The sequence below is a fragment of the Callithrix jacchus genome, chromosome 20 (genome assembly GCF_049354715.1).
Source record: "Callithrix jacchus isolate 240 chromosome 20, calJac240_pri, whole genome shotgun sequence".
Classification (NCBI taxonomy): domain Eukaryota; kingdom Metazoa; phylum Chordata; class Mammalia; order Primates; family Cebidae; genus Callithrix; species Callithrix jacchus.
Window position 1 is genome coordinate 32,245,165 of NC_133521.1, and position 20,333 is coordinate 32,265,497.

General features: G+C 42.6%; 1 protein-coding gene across 22 annotated transcripts in view; it reads right to left on the reverse strand.

Moving 5' to 3' along the window:
- The window catches only part of WDR59 (WD repeat domain 59), a 118,727-nt gene that overhangs the window by 18,836 nt on the left and 79,558 nt on the right, over positions 1 to 20,333 (reverse strand). For 12 of the 22 annotated variants that reach the window (XM_078357758.1, XM_078357757.1, XM_078357754.1 and 9 more), the window contains 4 exons: positions 19,028 to 19,181; positions 7,360 to 7,493; positions 6,119 to 6,200; positions 893 to 1,005 (listed from right to left, as the gene is read on the reverse strand). In XM_078357758.1, the coding sequence (XP_078213884.1) occupies positions 893 to 1,005; positions 6,119 to 6,200; positions 7,360 to 7,493; positions 19,028 to 19,181 (483 nt within the window). Of the gene's footprint in view, positions 1 to 892; positions 1,006 to 6,118; positions 6,201 to 7,359; positions 7,494 to 14,193; positions 14,251 to 19,027; positions 19,182 to 20,333 lie in introns of all 22 variants that reach the window. The other 10 variants (XM_078357755.1, XM_035281984.3, XM_078357745.1 and 7 more) reach the window with 1 other exon arrangement.

Here is a 20,333-nt window from a genome sequence, read left to right on the forward strand (position 1 = left end):
CAGTCTGGGCAACAAGAGCAAAACTCTGTCTCAAAAAAAAAAGCAAGAACAACAAGGAGTGTTTCTACCCCTCATAATCTCCTCTGTCCCTTCAGGAAGATTATGCTAGAATGTGAAAAAGGAATCAAAGGGGCTTTGCCTCTGAGAATGAGGAATAGTACTGTCCTCCTAGCACTAAATGTCTAGTATTTATGTTTTCACACTCACTATCGTTATTTGAGTTTTACACCAAGTAGGGCGAGCAAACCTGATCATCCCTTGTGAACGATGAGGAAGCGGAAGCATGAACACGTGTCCGAGGGTGGCCTTGAGTCCTAAGTAAAACGAACCTCAACCTGAAGGCAGGAGCAGTTCTCTAACCAGGCCCTGGGCCTCCAAGTTATGGAGATTCAAGTGGTGTTACTTGGTGTTAAATATTTTGTACAGTATATCCCAGTTTTCCATGTGTCAGTGCAATGAACTAAACACAAAATCAATGTTTTCTCTAATTGCCTAAAAGGGTGAAAGCATCATGCATGGTCTTTGGCAAACATGAACACCAACACGCCGTTCTCCAATCCATTATCAAGGGTGAGACCCTACAGCTCTCAAGAAGAAACTCACCATCTCATGAGCTCGAACTCCTGTGTTCAGACTGATGTGATTATGGACTAAAGCATGAATCTCTCAGGGGTCCCAAATCCCTGTTACAGATGACAAGTGTTGTATAGTTCTGTGTGCTCTAAGAAGTTTGTCCTGCACAGAAACCATTTCAGCACTTAAGGAAAGAGCCCATTCCTTTCTCTCATTTCTCGGGCCTTTGCACCCTTCTCTTAGGTGATGACATTTCAAGTGTTTACAGACCGAAAATGGACGTCACTCATTTTTCTCACTTTTAGCTCTCAAAACCTACAGGGACTCCAGCAGCTGCCGCCCGAATGGATGTCGAGCCCAAGGTGTTTCCAAATCTGGGTCAGATTTCGGACCAAGGCAAAGATCTGTAGCTACTGTAGCCAGTGACCAAACCTGGACAGATCAAAGAGAAATTCAAACTCAAACTGGGAAATACAGGAACAGAAACATGAAGCAACCCCACCTGTCCTCCAAATAAAAACCCCATGCTTTGCTACTCTGAGGGCAGCAAAAGCTGGAAGCTTATTGAAATGCAGAAATTTAGGGTCCATTTAGACCTACTGAATCAGTGTTTACATTTTAACCAACTCCTTAGGGGACTTACGTGCACTCTAAGGTTTGAAGAAACACTAGCCTTAAAAACGTTTCATTAAGCAAACCAGAGAAATGACAGTGTAGTAATTTCAATGGGTCATCTACTTAGCCACTAACTCACATGACTTTTTATTTTATTTTTTTGAGACATGAGTCTCACTCTGTCACCAGGCTGGAGTGCCGTGGCATAATCACAGCTCACTGCAACCTCTGCCTCCTGGGTTCAAGTGATCCTCCTGCCTCAGTTTCCTAAGTAGCTAGGATTACAGGCGTGAGCCACTGCACCCGACTAATTTCTATATTTTTAGTAGCAACAGCGTTTCACCATGTTGGCCAGGCTGGCTCAAACTCCTGGCCTCAAGTGATATATCCACCTCAGTCCTCCAATTGTGTAATGCTTGGATTACAGGTGTGAGCCACCACATCCAGTCTCAAATGACTTTTTGAAATGCTGCTTCAGGCCAGGTACGGTGGCTCACACCTATAATCCCAGCCCTCTGGGATGTCGAGGCGGATGGATCACTTGAGGTCGGGAGTTTGAGACCAGCCTGACCAACATGGCGAAACCCGTTGCTACTAAAAATTCAAAAATTAGCCAGGCATGGTGGTGCATACCTGTAATTCCAGCTACTTGGGAGGCAGAGACAGGACAATTGCTTGAACCTGGGAGGCAGAGGTTGCAGTGAGCCAGGGTCACACCACTACACTCCAGCCTGGGCGATAGAGCCAGATTCTGTCTCCAAAAAAAAGAAATGCTGCTTCGTCAGTAAGTTGGGCTGGCAGGGAGGAAAAAAAAAGGCAGTCTACAACACATTTAAGATCCGTCCTTCTTCACCTAAATAATGAAAAACTTTGGTGCCTTTATTATAAAAGTTTCAGTATCCTCTCTGAAACTAAAAAGTAAGAATAAAAATCATAGGCCACGCAAAATGGATTTGGCTTTCTTTTTGTTGACAACAAATCTGAGGAATACCTCCCAACTTGAAATCCCATGGGGCTGAGAGCCACTGAGCAGAAACCGATAGCCACTAAGTGTCTATGAAATCCAAGGCACAAGCTAAACACATCATATCATAAGCAAACCCCCCACCCCCTCGATACTTTCAAAATCAAATCCTGCTTCTGGAAACCTTTCTTAGTAGCAGCACGTCACTGTATGCCCATTGACTGGAAAACACCACACTAGACTCTGAAACGCTCAAAACAAAGAAGATAGGGACTTTGAATCAAGGAGTTTACAATCTAAGGAGAAAGAATAAGCAAACAAAGATAATGAGAAACAGGGAGAGAAGCTTTAGGCATGAAAATCAATTAAAGGCTGGGCACAGTGGCTCACACCTGTAATCCCAGCACTTTGGGAGGCCAAGGTGGGTAGATCATGAGGCCAGGAGATCGAGACCATCCTGGCCACATGGTGAAACCCTGTCTCTACTAAAAATACAAAAATTAGCCAGGCGTGGTGGTGCATGCCTGTAGTCCCAGCTACTCAGGAGGCTGAGTCAAGAGAATACCTTGAACCTGGGAGGCGGACATTGCAGTGAGCCACATGCCACTGCACTCCAGCCTGGGTGACAGTGAGACTCCGTCTCACAAAAAAAAGAAAAGAAAAGAAAATCAATTAAATCATGTGGCACCAACATACTTGAGAAATATATAGAAAGTATTGTCAAAAGAAGAAACTTGAAATACATTCATCTTGGTAATCAATGACCCAGTAAATCAGTACTAGAGGAAGTTAATGACTTTCTGGGATAAGATAAGATGTTTACTACCCTGGCTGACAACAGAGGCATGTTATTTCCTCACTTAGAATCCACATTTCCTGAATGCCTTAACAGAAATAGTGACTCTTGCATTTACTTCTGCAACTCTTGGCAAAATAGTAAGCATATCTTCAACATGAGCAAAAAGAACAAAAAGGCTGGGTGTGGTGGCTCACACCTATAATCCCAACACTTTGGGAGGCCAAGACAAGAGGATCACTTGAGGCCAGGAGTTCGAGACCAGCTTGGGCAACACAGTGAAAGACCACATCTCTATATGTTTAAAAAAAAAAGCAAAAAGAACAAAAAAATTCTTTAAGCATGTTCACTGATGTCATTTCTCTGTCCCATTCAGCTGCACCATGTCATAAATGATGACAGTTACAAGAACAGCAGCAGCAACTGTACCATGTACATGGGTATCTGATCTACCAGATATGTTTATGCAACTTTTCATGCATTATCTTATTTAGTTCTCATAATGACTTCAGAAGTATCGTTTCCATTTTATAGCCAAGAAACGAAGTGCAGAAGGATTTGGCGGCTTGCCTGCCAAGACACAACAAAAAAGTGCCAGGGTCCAGGTTGATTTCAGCTGGGTCTGTTTGAACACAAGAGTCTTCCCCACTTCACAAGGGCTGGTCTGCTCTTCCCAATCTACTCTGCCAGAAAAGTACTCAAAACTTAACATTAAAAAAACCTTAGGGCTGGGCACGATGGCTTATGCTTGTAATCCCAGCACTTTGGGAGGCCAAGACAGGTAGATCACTTGAGGTCAGAAGTTCGAGACCAGCTTGGCCAACATGATGAAACCCAGTCTACTAAAAATATAAAAATTAGCCAGGTGTGGTGGCATGTGCCTATAATCCCGTCTACTCAGGAGGCTGATGCATGAGAATCACGTAAACCCAAGAGGCAGAAGTTGCAGTAAGCTGAGACAGCGCCACTGCACTCCAGCCTGGACAGACACAGTGAGACTCTGTCTCAAAAAAAAAAACACCTTAGGAAGTAAATTTCCCTAGGGAATTTTTTTCTCAGACAGGGCCTCACTTTGTCACTCAGGTTGGAGTGCAGCCAGTGTGAACATGCTCACTATAGCCTCGACCTCCTGGCCTCAAGCAATCCTCCCAACACAGCCTCCCAAGCAGTGGGACTATGGGCGTGCACCATGATGCCTGGCTTATCTTTAAAAATTTTGCATAGAGATGGGTTCTTGCCATGTTGCCCAGGCTGGTCTCAAACTCCTGAGCTCAAGCGATTTTTTCCACCTCAGCCACCCAAAGTGCTGGGACTATAGGCTTGAGCCAACACACCTGGCTGAGAATGTTTTTTCAGAATACAAACCATGGTCCTGCCTTAGTATTGCATTTACCAGTCTTCTCACCAACCTTATAAAGTTCTCAGTTCTTAAGGTTCTCCGCTGACAAACATATGCAGAGAGTGAGAGACACTGGAGTAACTTGCGCAGGTCATTTTGCTAGGAAACCAAGTCGAGCCCAGGTCTCTGCTACCAATGCTGCACTATTTCTGCCACCTCCTGTTGCCTTCTCAGCGTTCACAGGACCTAGGTAGCTTGGTCCTTATAGAACCAGATTAAATCCATCACCGAATTTCTCCTAAAAGGGTTTCAGGCAGAGACCTGACAGTGTTTAAGATAAGACAATGGAAATCTTAGTGATTTTTAAATCAGGTAAAACATCAGGGAAAGAACTTGCCTTTGATTCCTTTGGAGGGTTATCGGGGACAAACAGCCCACAGAAAAACAGCTAGTATTAACAGTCTCCACTGCTCACCCTAATCCTCACACCAAAGAATAAGAGTGAAATAGAGCCAGGTGCACTGGCGCACACCTATAATGCCAGCACTTTGGGAGGCTGAGGTGGGCAGATCACTTGAGGTCAGGCATTCAAGACCTGCCTGGCCAATATGGTGAAATCTTGTATCTACGAAAAATGCAAAAATTAGCCAGGCATGGTAGCACTTGCCAGTAGTTCCAGGTACATGGCAGGCTGAAGTACCAGGGTGACTTGAGCCCAAAAGGTGGAGGTTGCAGTAAGTGAACGTGCCACTGCACTGCAGCCTGGGCAACAGACAAACAAACAACATAAAAAAAACTGTGCAATAGAGACAGAAAGTAGGTTCATGGCTGCCTAGGGCTGGGAGGAAGAAGAGAGTATGAGGTAACAATTAAGGGTTTCAGGATTTATTCCGGGGAGCAGAAAAATGTTCTAAAAGTGTGTTTGTGGTGGTGGTTGTGCAATTCTGAATCCACTAAAAACCACTGAATGGTGGCCAGGTGCGGTGGCTCACACCTGTTATCCCAGCACTTTGGGAGGCCAAGGTGGGCAGATCACTTGAGGTCAGGAGTTCAAGACCACCCTGGCCAACATGGTGAAACCCCATCTCTACTAAAAAGTACAAAAGTTAGCCAGCCATGGTGGCATGCACCTGTAATCCCAGCTACTGGGGAGGTTGAGGCAGGAGAATCGCTTGAACCTAAGAGGCGGAGGTTGCAGTGAGCCGAGATCATGCCACTGAACTCCAGCCTAGAAGACAGAATGAGACTCCATCACAAAAAACAAAATGAAATGAAACCACTGAATGGTATATTTTAAATGGGTAAACTGCATGGTAGGTGGGCTACATCTCAGTTAAGCCGTTTAAAAAAGTACAGGGATAGTTTGTTATAATACACTGACATGTTGCTGCAAAGATAAAGAAAATTTAAACATTTGAAATGTTAGATCCTATTTTAAAACTGAACATCTCTATCTAAAGGAACACTTTGGTAAATATTGTATAAACTAGAGCATTTTCAAAAGAAAAAAAAAGAACTGAGGGTTCAAATGGCAAAGAAATAGACACCCAAGTTTAGCTACATAGCACTCAGCATGACACTGGAATAGAAAAGAGATATATAATTTAAAAATATATTAATGGACGCTTTAGGACCTTCCCAACTAAGTACTACAAAGAAGAATTTCCAGCATTTGGAAAGCCACTCTAACCCTACAGACTGGCAAAGAAAATGGAAGAGGAATTCCAAAACAAGACACACTTTGAAAATGTCATTTAACACCAATGACAAAGTAAAAACAGTCTGCTCCTGAGGAAAAATCCAAATCTCCACCAAAAGGGATGTACACTACCTGGACCAGATCCTTTCTTCCAACAAGCAAGGCAGAAGCAGCGTTCTTCTGACATGTTTCCTGGATATCGTTCACATTCAATCTGAAATTTTTATAAAAGAATTGAAAGATATTTCTAGTGTAACTTCCTAAACGACGACTCCCAGTTTAACCAACGGATGAGAAACCACCTCTCTGGTTGCCACTCAAAATGTTTTATTCTGTGTTGGCCTTGAAACCCCTTCCTATCTGACTTGGAGGAAAAGCTCAACTAGAGCTAATGCTAACACAGCTTCCCTGCGTTCCAGCCCAGGGAAGGTGAAATTGCTCACCTCTTTAAAGTCAGGAGGAGGCCATACTCAAATACCAATTTACCAACCAGCTTTTCTGTGGAGTTCCAAGCCTTGAGGGTTGAATAAAAATGAACTGAAAGACGTGCAGCATTGACTATGGTCCCTAACAGAAAGAGTGGTGTGCTATGTATCTACGACAGAGGAAACACTTTGTTCTAAGTTCAGCTTTAGAAAGAGGCAGGGGAACTGCAGGCGGCCTCTGCATGCGGATTACTCACCTCTCACTTCCATCCAAGCAAAAGCAGCTCTGCTTTGTGTAACAGCTCTGATAAAACACAGGAGCTCCGGGTTGTAAAGTAGCATGCATGCCTTATACAATACTCCACCCCCTCTGAATGTGGGCGACACCAGTGAATTTTGATGGGATATCACTTCTGTGATTATGTTATTAAGCAACTGACTTTGAAGTCACCTACAGAGAGACTGTCCTGGGTGGGGCTGACCCCATCAGGTGAAACCTTAGAGGGAACGTGAAGCATTAATAATTTCATCTTGAGCCATTCCTAGTGGTCTCAAGATGAAATTTGCAGACGAGTTCTACAGCTGCAAGGGTCTGAATTCTGTTAACAATCTGAACAAGCTTGGAAGAGGATCCTGTGCATTGAATGAAATCACTGCCTGGCCAACACCATGATTTCAGCTTACTGAGACCCTGAGCAAGGACGCAGATAAGCTGTGCCCAGACTATAGACCCACAAAAACTGACAAATAATAAATGAATGCTGTTGGAAGCTGCTAAGTTTGTGGGAATTTGTACGAAGCAACAGAAAGCTAATATATCGGGCTTCTCCTAAAACTGCTTTTGAAGAAAGGATTCCCACACTCGGGAAAAAAAAAAAAAAAAAAAAAAAAAGGTTGGCTAATCCTGGCTAAGTGATAGGTACAGCATACTTGAAATTTTGTACCTACATGTACAGTTCTCCCAGTGATTTGTGAACAGGCAGGAGGCAGGCAACATCCTGGATGATGACTTTCCCAGCAGCCTTGATCTGTCGATTGCCAGAGTCCGATCCCTCACGCTTACTTTTCCATCGCCTTGATTTCTAGGAGTAGATGACAAGATGTAACTAATGGGGACTTTAACAAGCAGAAAACAAAAACTGCAGAGAGCTCATCATATTGGGGTCATTGGTAATTTGCACTTTAAAAAAATTATATCATGCCCACAATTATAGGAATCAGCATCTGTAGGAAATAAAAGGATGAGCTCTTGATTCAAAAATCCTAACAGGAAAATAAGCACGCACTGCAGGGCTAGATACATTTTGCAGGTGCTCAAAAACAGCTATCAGGAAGCCAGGATTAATACATTAATTAATGAATTTTTAAAAACAGCAAGTAAATAAGTTAGTAAAGGCCACAAAAATGTGGGAGAACAATTTTTAGACTGAATTCGGTCCTAGGTTCAAAATTCCTGCCTGAAACTAATCAAGGTTTTTTTTCTTAAGGAGTTTCAACAGCATTTGTTGAAAATTTAATTCAGACATAGAAGTGTGGGCTCTGCAAACCTTAATCTATAGTAGGAAGACAGAGGCACTTTGCAGCTTGAGGAGAATTACCCCGTTTTTCTGGAAGACTTAAATTATTTCTAAAAGTGATCATTCTCCATGTCAAAAATGCCTGATTCCAGGGGCTTGGGTAATGGACAGGGAAGATGGTAAGCAAGAATGCCATTTCCCCAGGCTTACCTATGAGTGGCTATATGTGTGGGAGCCTGCATGTGTGAAATGAGAGATGCCCTGAAAAATGAGAATTATTAGAGCACAGCCCCATCTGGTATCTTTACAATGACAACAAGCCAAAGGAGCAGTATTCTATTTTGTTGCCAGAAGCTAAAAGGGGGTCACCACAGTGATTTAGCTAAGGAAGGAGTGACAGATTTATTAACAAAAAAGGTAAAAGGAGCTAGTAAAAAGGGCTTACAATTTGGAACCAGAAAACCAAGATTAACAGGTCTTACTACCACAAGTACTGGCTCAACAGAATCCAGGGGAAGTTTTTATGTGTTGTGAATTTAGTCTACGGAATGTCACTCTTTGTTCGCTCACTGACAATTTACGGCCAATCATGACCTCTGTTGTTCCGATCTCACAAGGTTAATGAGCGTATGATGAAGACGTAGAGATGCAAATTATACAAACTGAAAAGTGTACTCTAGAAACATATAACTATTATGAATGTATATAAGCTCTCGGGAATTTAAAGTGGATCATTATCTAGATTACCCACAAATAAATTCATTTTCTGCAAGGGATTTTTCTTTTTTGAGACGGAGTCTCACTCTGTCACCAGGCTGGAGTGCGGTGGCACGATCTCAGCTCACTGCAACCTCTGCCTCCCAGGTTCAAGCAATTCTCTTGCCTCAGCCTCCCTAGTAGCTGGGACTACAGGTGCCTGCCATCACACCCGGCTAATTTTTGTATTTTTAGTAGGGACAGGGTTTCACCATGTTGGCCAAGATGGTCTGGATCTCTTGACCTATGATCTGTCTGGCTCGGCCTCCCAAAGTGCTGGGATTACAGGCATGAGCCACTGCGCCCGGCCTGCAAGTGATTTTTATATAATCACTCTTCATTAAATTAGTCTTGGTCTAAAGTCAAGGGTCTCTGACCACTGATATCCCATTTAATCCCCAAAGTTGTCCAATGCAATCCTATAGGATTATCATGCATCTCGGAACCTATTAAATTCAGGACATGTGGACTTAGTTCAGGGCAGGTAAATGAAGTTTAGCTAAAGTATCTGTGACTTGTTTATTGTCATTTATAAATGCATGTTACACTATCAGTTTGAAATCTTAACCCATTTGATCTTTTTTTTCCTTTTTTCTTTTGAGACATAGTCTCACTCTGTTGCTGAGCCTGGAGTGCAGTGGCACATGATCTTGGCTCATTGCAACCTCCACCTCCTGGGTTCAAGTGATTCTCCTGCCTGAGCCTTCCAAGTAGCTGGGATTACAGGAGTGTGCCACCATGCCTGGCTAATTATTGCATTTTTAGTAGAGATGGGGTTTCGCCATATTGGCCAGGCTGGTCTTGAACTCCTGGCCTCAAGGGATCCACCCACCTCAGCCTCCCAAAATGCTAGGATTATAGGCGTGAGCCACAGCGCCTGGCCCCATTTCATCTTAAGAAGCGGTTCACTGACTATTTACCATGTATGCATACCCAAGTCATTATTTGGTAATACAAGGAGAACCTTTATCAATTATTATGGGGTAGCCCTTCCATTCCTATCTGCCCTGGTTTTCTAAAGAATTATGTGCATATTCACAAAGTGCTATCCTTCTAGCCACAAACATCCTGACATGTGTGTAAGTAAGGGGAGGCTTGTTAAAGAGCAAACAACCTGTCAGAATGGGCTGGAGCCAGGCAGTGTTACTGACCTAAGACAGACGTAGTCACATGTGCACTAAATACTATGACAAGGCCTGTTTTGGGAGGGTCATTTAGCCTAAGTCTACCCTGCAGTGACAGTGAACTGCACAAGGGCTTAACTAGAACAGAGAAGGTACAAGGTATACAAGCTCATTCACTGTGATTTTCATTCGGGTTTCCAGGGTTTTATAAAGCCCAGGAAACAACACACCCACAGGTCGCACATAATTGGTCACCTCAAGTGAGACTCAGAGTATTGGATTAAAAAAAAAAAACCTATGCCAAAGAGATTCCACCTAGAAAGGAATATGATCCATCTAATTTGGTCCTCTGGGTAGGCTGGAAGGCTTCTAAAACACTGATCCAGGCAGTCACTCTGGCTCTTTATTCCAAAAAGAAAAAATGAGAAGCACTTAAACAACTGAGCAACTCACTTTGCTCAGTTTAACTACACAGCTGAAATGAAGGCCTCAAAGAATGATGAGGTCTACTAGCTTTTGAAACACAAAATAACCACGGGACGGGCGTGCACAGTGGCTCACGCCTGTAATCCCATATTTTGGGAGGCCAAGACAGGCAGATCACTTGAGGCCAGGAGTTTGAGATCAGCCTAGCCCACAAGTTAAAACCCCATCTCTACAAAATATACAAAAGTCTACAGCCATACCACCCTGAACGTGCCCGATCTCATCTGATCTTGGAAGCTAAGCAGGGTCGGGCCTGGTTAGTACTTGGATGGGAAACAAAATATACAAAAATTAGCAGGGCATGGTGGCTCATGCCTGTGGTCCCAGCTATTCGGGAGGCTGAAGCACAAGAACTGCTTGAACTCAGGAGGCAGAGGTTGCAGTGAGCTGAGATTGCACCACTGCACCCCAGCATGGGCGACAGAGCGAGACCCTGCCTCAAAAAAAAATAAAAAAATAAAAAGTCACAATTTCCTGACCTTTAAAACAAACTTAATAAAAGCATATTATTAATTATGTTAAGATCCATATGCCCAAAGCAGCTCATTTGCAAAACAGACTAGCTCATTTGAAATTGACAAATGACACAAGTCCAAGTGTAGGAATGTTTGACTGAAGACTTACAGTATCCACTCCTGCTACTGGATTGCTCACTCTGTGCTAGCATAAGCCTCACTTATGACAGCTCTGTGACAAGGGATACTACCTCCATTTTACAAATAAGGACATGAGGCTTCCTTTAGATCACAGCCATTAAGTGCTGAGATTTGAACACAGGTCTGTCAGGCTGCTAGGCCCATTCTTGTTAACTTGATTTTTAGCACATAATTTTAGATTAAAAAATAATAAATAGGCCGAGTGCAGTGGCTCATGCCTGTAATCCCAGCACTTTGGGAAGCTGAGGCAGGTGGATCGCCTGAGGTCAGGAGTTCGAGACCAGTCTGGCCAACATAGTGAAACCCCATCTCTATTTAAAATATAAAAAAATAGCCAGGCGTGCAGGCACCTGTAATCCCAGCTGCTCAGGAGGCTCAGGCAGGAGAATCAATTGAACCCAGCAGGTGGAGGCTGCAGTCAGCCAAGATCGTGCCACTGCATTCCAGCCTGGGGAACAAGAGCGAGACTCTGTCTCAAAAATAATAATAATAATAAATAATAAATCCTGAACTCCCGGTTAATATGGAAACCACTTGGTCTAGTATATAATTTTAGATTAAAAGTAATAAATAACAAATCCTGAGCTCCCTGTTAATAAGGAAATCGCTTGGCCCATTTTTTAATGGATCCATTTCTGTATGAAGGAGATTAGCACTGGATTCCAGTGAGGCCTGTCCAGCTCCACCTTCTACGATGACTCACTTCTTTAGTCACTTTCTGTCAGCATCGTGACTGTGTTCTGCTCAGCCTGAGAGTCTACTGAAGATCTGCAGAGGCTGCAGCTCCTGCAGCTACATGGCTTCATAGGAGGGCAGGGAAGATTCCAACCAAGATGCTGCATTTCAGGCCGAGCACCTCATGCTGTTTAGGCTCCTACTGGGATTTGTTAGGATTAGGCACAATGAGACAGAAGAAAACTAAGAGTCCGAAGAGGTGTCTTAAGGACTCTTCCCCCATTTGCAGCTCTGGGTTACAAAGATCAGTGGAAACAAACCTACGTGACCCATCAATACTTAATGAAAATATAGAGGGTGTTCTTTGCAACTTTTTGCAATGACCCTTCATTGAATTATGAAAATCACAGTCTGCATTTGCTGGGACTTCTTGAGACACCAGGCTTCTACGTATTTCTGTTTGAGCTGTACTGGATAAATAGGAGGTGCTTTATGAAACCTCTCTCTGCTGCCTTTAAGCCTGCCATAGAAGGAGGCTCCCTAACAGAGGATCACCCTAATTAGACCTGCTACCAGGAACCAAACTGTAAAAGCAATTATGGGACAGTGCTGTACATTTTTTAAATCTAGCAAGAAGTAACTGCAAAACATTGTCAAAAATCTTTAAGAGGCTGCAAAATACTGTACTGCCCTTTTTTTAAATGTGTTGGTTAGTGGTTTTTAAACATAAATATCTCCCCTTCAGGCTTCAGGGGTTAGTTGGTAATCCTGCCTATTGGCCAATTACTCTGGTAATTCTCATGTAACAAGGCTGTCTAAATGGAGAGGCTAAATCTCAAATCAGATCAGCTACTAGCTGGGGTCTTAGGCCCCTGCTGCTACCTAATGAGTAGATGGACACCTTTTCAGGGTATTTTCCCCAGTGCCCTGGCAATAAGAACCACTCATGTTCCATCCACACCTCTCCTAAGCAATTTTCCTCTTACTATCTTGCTGGCAATTTTAGCAATCTCTCTTGTCTGTGCAACTGACAGGTAATAACATACAGCTTTCTTTTAGGATCCTCTGGTTCCAGAGCATACTGATATGTGCGGCTAAGGTGTGGTTAATCTTTCTGCTTTGGGGAAGGGCACAATGCCTAAAAGCCCCTGAACCTCCTACATCGCTCCAGTCCCACTGTCATGGGCTTAAAAATGAGCACTTCTCTATGTAGTCAAGTTAATATCTCCGGGAGGCAAAGGACTTGATCTTTTCAATGGTCCATCAATAGCAAATGTCCTGTCCCTACAGATTTCATGAGAAGAAATTGAGGGAAGAGAGACAAAGCGAGACAGACAAATTATTACGTGATGAGCACCAGGCTGCCTCTCTGAACAAACCAAGAAGGTGTTCATGGAGTTATGGCAAAGAGGACAAGGAAGAAAGGAGTGGGCTGGGGGTTGGGGGGGCAGGAGGGAGGCATTGGTGCAAATAGCACTGAATGACAACCAATAGCCAGCTTGAGACTGTACCACCAGTGTTACTACTACAATCGGAGGCTACATTGATGCCAATAAATGGGTTGAATGTAAGAACAGCCCAAGAATAAGCCACCAACTGCTTCGCAGAAACCCCATTAGCAATGCATAATCTGCAGAGTGGGCAGGGAGTCTAAATGAGTCCCTATTGAAATGGCAGCGGGAGCAGGGACTTCTGGACAATCAGTGGGAATTCAGCAGTCGGGTTGGCTTTTGGAAGGTGGCCCCATTGGAGGCTCCACCTACAAGCTGTTGGCAGCAGTGGTACTTGCTAATTGGGTCTTCTGATTCCAACTGGTTTTCTACAACAAGGCTATAAGACGATTCCCCTAAAAATTATTTATACCAAATGAAATTTATACAAAGCCTCAAGGCTGCCATGCACAGCATGAGGTCACCTTGGCACTACTGAAACATGAAGGGGATGGGAGAGGAAGACAGAAGAGGGGAAATGGCCAATAGAAGTGAGTAAGAAAGAAAGAAAAGGAAGAGAGGATGTCCACAGCAGAGGTTTTATTGTCTACACAAAATAGTAACGGTAAGGAAAAAATTTGTTCCAGAAACTTCCCAAAGGATAAAAACTAGCTTCTGTGTTATGCCAATGAAGCAAGTGGGCACCTCCCTCTCTGAACTAGACCATGACTATAAAAGCAGAGACAAAACAGTATAAGCCTCTTATATCTTCCTCTGCTCCCCCCATGCCAAAGGTGGGCTTTTGAAAGCTCCAAAAATTACACAAATGCTCCAAGTGAAATTGGGTGAGCTAACAGCTCACAATTAGGGTTCTTTCCGAGAAATGCAGTATTAAGTTTCCTTTGCAAAAAGAATCCATTCAGGATCCCTGACAATGTTAGCCATTTGAAACTGTGATTGGACAAGGAGGCAGCCCTGGGTGCCTGAACTCCCCTAAGCAAAAATTGACTGTTGCTGGTCCTGAAAACAGCTAGCCTGTCATTTCAGGTTCCTCAAAGCCAGGCAGGTGGCATTTTATTCTTGGGCCTTGGGTAGAGACAGGATTAGTTAAGGAGAGCATTTGCACAGCGCACAGTACCGGGAAGTCGTTAATTGCTTGTATGGACCAACGCCGCCGGGCAGAGCGAGGAGACATCTGTGCATGAAAACGTTACACCCAGGAGGAGGGAAGAAAAACACCAAGAAAATTAAAAGGGAAAAATATAGAATAAAGTAAAGCTTCCCATACATCCGATGGATTCAAATGTACCATAATACACTGTAAAGTCGGGATTTAAATGACTAAAAAATATGAACCTAAGCACAGCAGTATTCGGATTCCCTCACCTCCCTCCCACCCATCACACACAGCTTCAATTTCATTGTTCTTTCAGTCACATTTCAAGGTATATGGAGGCTGACATTAACATAGTTCTGACAAAGGAACCACAAATAGGGTTGAGGAACACTAATATGCACTAAGATCACTGTGCAAGTGCAGAAATAGGCAGAAGCCTGTTTCCCCTGTAGTAGGTAAGAACAGCACATTCTCATTTTTAAAAGGAAGACGTTCTTGAATAGGCTCAATACCAAATGTTTTCTAGTATGTGGTGGGGGCAATGAGGGGATTGGGTGTCTTGACATTTGGCCTGCAGGAGTATCTTCAGAGTGATGCCATGGGCTGTGGGAGCCCTGGAAAAACGAGGGGAAGGAAGGGGCTAATGCTGAAGAGGGACCTTCCTGAAAGCACCCTTGCTAACAATATGAGTATCTGTTTATGGAGATCAGAAATTATTCTATTAACCTAAAGACGATTCTAGTTATTTACATCAGAGCTATTTTAGTAACATAAACTAAAGCAAGGGTGGGAGTTTGCAAAAAGGTTTAAATGTATGCAAGGCAATACCTAATGCTTATCTTAAGTTCTGGGCCTTCTGATTTATCCTAGGAATTAACATTTTATCAGCACTAAGAGTTGGTCCACTTGTCAAATGAATGTTAGCAATTTGATGTTTTGTTTTGTTTTGTTTTGTTTTTGTGAGATGGAGTTTCACTCTTGTTACCCAGGCTGGAGTACAATGGCGTGATCTCGGTTCACTGCAACCTTCGCCTCCTGGGTTCAAGCCTCAGCCTCCTGAGTAGCTGGGACTACAGGTGCATGCCACCATGCCCAGCTAATTTTTGTATTTTTAGTAGAGACAGGGTTTCACCATGTTGACCAGGATGGTCTCGATCTCTTGACCTCGTGATCCACCTGCCTCAGCCTCCCAAAGTGCTGGGATTATAGGAGTGAGCCACCGCGCCTGGCCTTGATGGTTTTTTTAGGCATCTCACATTTTAAAATTTTTAGAAGCAAAGCTTGGAATTCCACCTAGAGAATATTTGGGTGAATATAACAATATAACCTAAGTAGGCCAGGTTAAAAACACACAAAGCCATGAGAGAAACAAACAACAATCTCTAAATGGCTCTATAAAGATCTTTTGATATCTCAAAACTATACTATACTGGGCCGGGCACAGTGGCTCACACCTGTAATCTCAGCACTTTGGGAGGTCGAGGCAGCTGGATCACCTGAGGTCAGTTGTTCAAGACCAGTTTGGCCAACATGGTGAAACCCCGTCTCTATTAAAAATAGAAAAAATTAGCTGGGTATTGCAGGGGAGGGAGCTGTAATCCCAGCTATGCAGAAGGCTGCGGCAGGACAATCTCTTGAACCCAGGAGGTGGAGGTTGCAGTGAGCCAAGATCACACCACTGCACTCCAGCCTGGGCAACAAGAGCAAAACTCTGTGTCAAAAAAAACCACTATACTGGCTGGGTGAGGTGGCTCATGCCAATAATCCCAGCACTTTGGGAGGCTGAGCTGGGAGGCTTGCTAGAGCCCAGGAGCTTCACACCAGCCTGGGCTACATAGCCAGACCTCATCTCTACAAAAAAAAGACCAAAAAAACCCCCCAAAACGGAAAAAAACTCACGATACTTCCCTCATTGCTAAGCCTTATTCTCACTTATTTAAAGCTCTCAGGGGCAGAGATCTAAAAGGGAATAAAAACATGTAGGAGAAAAATCTGGGCTAAAAATGAAGACCTAAACACAGAGAAATCCAGCATGGGCAACATATTGGGAACCCAGCTCTACAAAAATACTTGTTTTTAATTAACTGGGCGATGTGGGGTACTCCTGTAGTTCCAACTACTCAGGAGGCTGAGGAGGGGGATCATTTGAGCCCAGGAGACTCAGGTTGCAGTTGGCATGTTCACACCACTGCACTCCAGCCTGGGCAACAGGGAAAGGCCCCATCTCTTATTAGAAAAAAAAAAAAAAAAATCCCAAAAAAAACACAAACAGAAACTTAGTAGACTAGAATCATTTCCATAAAAAAAAGAAACTAAAGTGACATCATTTGACCTGTGAAACTAGACAGCTGGGGATTACAAAATGCACCTCAAGAGGTATCAACCTTTGTAAGGAAGGCAAGGTAGCTCACATAATATATCACGGCTGGCCAGGCACGGTGGCTCAAGCCTGTAATCCCAGCACTTTGGGAGGATGAGGCAGGCGGACCTCGAGGTCAGAAGTTCAAGACCAGCCTGACTAACACGGTAAAACCGCGTCTCTATAAAAAAATAAGCCAGGCATGGTGGCAGGCGCCTGTAATCCCAGCTATTCGGGAGGCTTAGGCAGGAGAATCACTTGAACTCAGGAGGCTAAAGGTTACAGTGAGCCCAGATTGTGCCACTGCAACTCCAGCCTGGGCTACAGAGCAAGACTCTGTCTCCAAAAAAAAAAAAAAAAAAAGATATCATGGCCATATTCCACCTACGTAATTCCGACATTGACCCCCTACACAAATGGGACGGACATGAACAAACTTCAAGGAGAGAGACATTTATATGAAATTCATCACAAAAGGACTGACTACTCATTTTTATCTTGTTAGTCTATTAAGTTGAACCACATGAATCTTTGTTTAGGTCAAAAATGGTCAAATATCAGCAATTTCGTATGAGTTAAGCTAACAATCCAAGGTTTCTGAGGTTTTTGAAATGTTCTATTTCTTGACCTGTGTGATTATTAATTCACTGAACTATATGCTTTGATTTGTGAACTTTTCTGTATGTGGTATCCATCAATATGAGTTTCACATGAAATTTTAATCAAAGCATCACCCCATTTTATTTGGTCATTATTTGAAACACAACATAAAAGGCCACTTACTATGCTGTTAGGGGCCTGAACAGCCCTCTTTCTCTGCAGAATAGTGCAGTGGGAACCACCCTGAACTAAAATATCACAACTCTTCCTCCACTCCCCTGCAGATCCTATCTGATGAGAGAATTATCCACATGCTCTTGGTTCCTCTTTATAATTATGGTGTTTGTAGTATTAATAAAAAAAAAAAAAGAAAAAAAGAAAAAAAGGCCATACCATCAAAAACATGAACACAGGCTGAAAAGAGGCCTCATCTTGGAAATTGAGTTATTTTGATTGGAGTGGGCTTTACACACCTCCACAAAGTCAAAATTAGTCTATTCTGCCCAATCTGAACCCAAATATGGGTGGCACATGACATGAATCAAAGAGGAATTCAGAACTGCCTCTTGGACTGAAAGCTCTCCTTGATCTCTGGGCCTGACACTCAAGAAAATCCCCACATTTACCCAACCATGAACCTGGCTTTCATCTCAACAAAATGTCTTAGTTCCAACCTGTTTATCAAATCATCTATCCAATTACCTGGGAGCATGTGGGAAAAAAAGAACTAACAATTTTGAATGGAAAGGACTTGGAGATGACATAGATTAGTGGGTGTTCCAGGGAGGTCTGTAATAGCCAAGTGGGCAGAACTCCATCAGAGATGTGACGAAGGGGACTATAGGAAAGTGTCCTGAAAAGCCAAAAAAAAAAAAATCATTTTTCCTATTTGACTAAATGGTTTTGCTCAAGACTGGTCTGGTCTCAAACAACAGTTGCTGCCACTCATTTTAGTTACATACAAGCCTAAAATAAAGTCAGAGAGAGTCAACTATCGGTGTAAACTTTTAAGGTTAGACATTCTACTGCAATCGAACTGAAGACACTACTAATATGTCCTAGAAATGGGTGTCGGGTCTAAAATAATTCAATTTTAAAAAAAACAAGTATCAATTACAATCCATTATTTCTCATGGAGTGAGAGATAACAACAAAGAATTCCTAAGTTTGTGCAGTGCTCAGTGGTAACTCTGTTTAAAACATGTCAGCTAAAAGTCTGTTCAAGCCAGACTTGCGATCTGTCAACACAGAAAGCTTTCTTGGGATCATTCCTGTGCTCTGCCAACATTCTCTACACTGTTGGCACCAAAGGTTTCTGACAGCTTAATGATAACTACTTTAGGGACAATGAGTTCTTTGAGAAACTAGGCACATAAGGACAAGCTCAGGTAATTTTTGTGTCATCTGGTCCACTCAAATGGGTATTTCCATGTAGACTTAGTGAAAAAAAGAACAACAACAAAAAAACCCAATCTTTTAGACATCAACTTTAAGACTTCTTACAACTATGAAGTTCCAAATATATTAAGATCCCAAAACTTCAGAGGCATCCCTTAAATTTCTTGACAAACGTCAGAAAACCATGGAAGATGTGAAGCTAAGGTATTCTACCCTGAAATAATGGGAACTGACTCAGTGAATGGAGATTGCGAGAACAGGGTTAAATGGGCACTAAAGACTATGGACCATAAGAACCACCCACCCCTCCATACACACATAATTTACAGCAGCTAAAATCAACTAAAAGGAACGGAGCAACGCCTTTCTTGAACAAACTGATTATGAAAGTGGAAGACTACGGGGGTTTACTAATCTAGCTGCTGGGCCAGGCAGGAGTCGATGGACAAGAATCCAGGAGAAGGGGTAAGAATCACAGGCCACAGCTCTGGCACTTACCCGCTCCTTGTAGTAGAAGGAGCTGATGGAGACCTGCTCTTTCTCACTGCGAGTGGGGCTCCCACTGTATAAACGAAGGTTCCCAGGGGCCTCTGTGCGGATCTTCATGGGCGCGATCAAGCCCGTGTGATAAGCGGACAAGGCCGAGAGAGATCTGTAGTTGAAAAGATAATTATCCACACTGGCTGCAGTCCTGTCATATTTCCAAGTGGTGCTGTCGTTAGCACCTGACACCAAGAGAAGACAAAATGAGAAAATGGAAACTCCAGAAAAATAAGTCAATACAACTTTTAACACTGAAAAATGCTTTATCTGCAGAAGCATAGAATGCATCTATGATTACAGGCATAAAAAATTGAAAGAAATCTACAAACTACTAGAATAAGTGAATTTGAATACAAGGTCAAATATCTACTATAGTTCAAATATCTATTATAGTTCCATACATTAGAAACAAATATTTGAAAAATAAATATTTTTAAAACTCATTTATAGTAGCATTAAAACACATCAAATACCTAGGAATACATTTAATTTTTGAAAATGTGCACAAAAATACAAAATGTTGCTGAGAAAAATTAAAGACATACAATGATGGAGAAATATACCATGCTAGTGGATTGGAAGAGTCCATATTCTTAAGACGGCAGTTTTTCCAAATTGATCTATAGAGTCAACACGATTCCAATCAAAATGCAAGCAGCCTTTTTAGTAGGAACTAGTAAGTGGATTTCATAATGTTATTAAAAGACCTGAATAGCCAACCCGAACTCAACAAGAATAGGGTAATTGGAGGACTTGACCTATCAGATTTGAAGACTTAACTATGGAAAGGTACATTATGAACGTAGTGTTGCCATAAAAGATAAACAGATCAAAGGAAAAAGAGTCCAGAAAGACCACCATATATGGTCTACTGATGTTCACCAAAGCCATCAATACAAATTCAATGACAAAAGAAAATCTTTTCATCAATGGTGCTAGAACAACTAATTTTCTCTACAAAATAAAACGAACTTTGACCCCTAATTCATATTACATGCAAAAATCAATTTGAAATGGATCACAGATCTTAAGTAAGGAATTTAAATCTATAAAGCTTTTATTTTTATTTATTTATCTATTTATTTTTCTATGAAGCTTTTAAAAGAAAACACAAGGCCGGGTGCGGTGGCTCATGCTTGTAATCCCAGCACTTCAGGAGGCCGAAGCAGGCAGGTCACTTGAGGTCAGGAGTTTGAGCCACTGCACTCCAGCCTGGATGACAGAGTGAGACTCTGTCTCAAAAAAAAAAAGAAGAGTATTT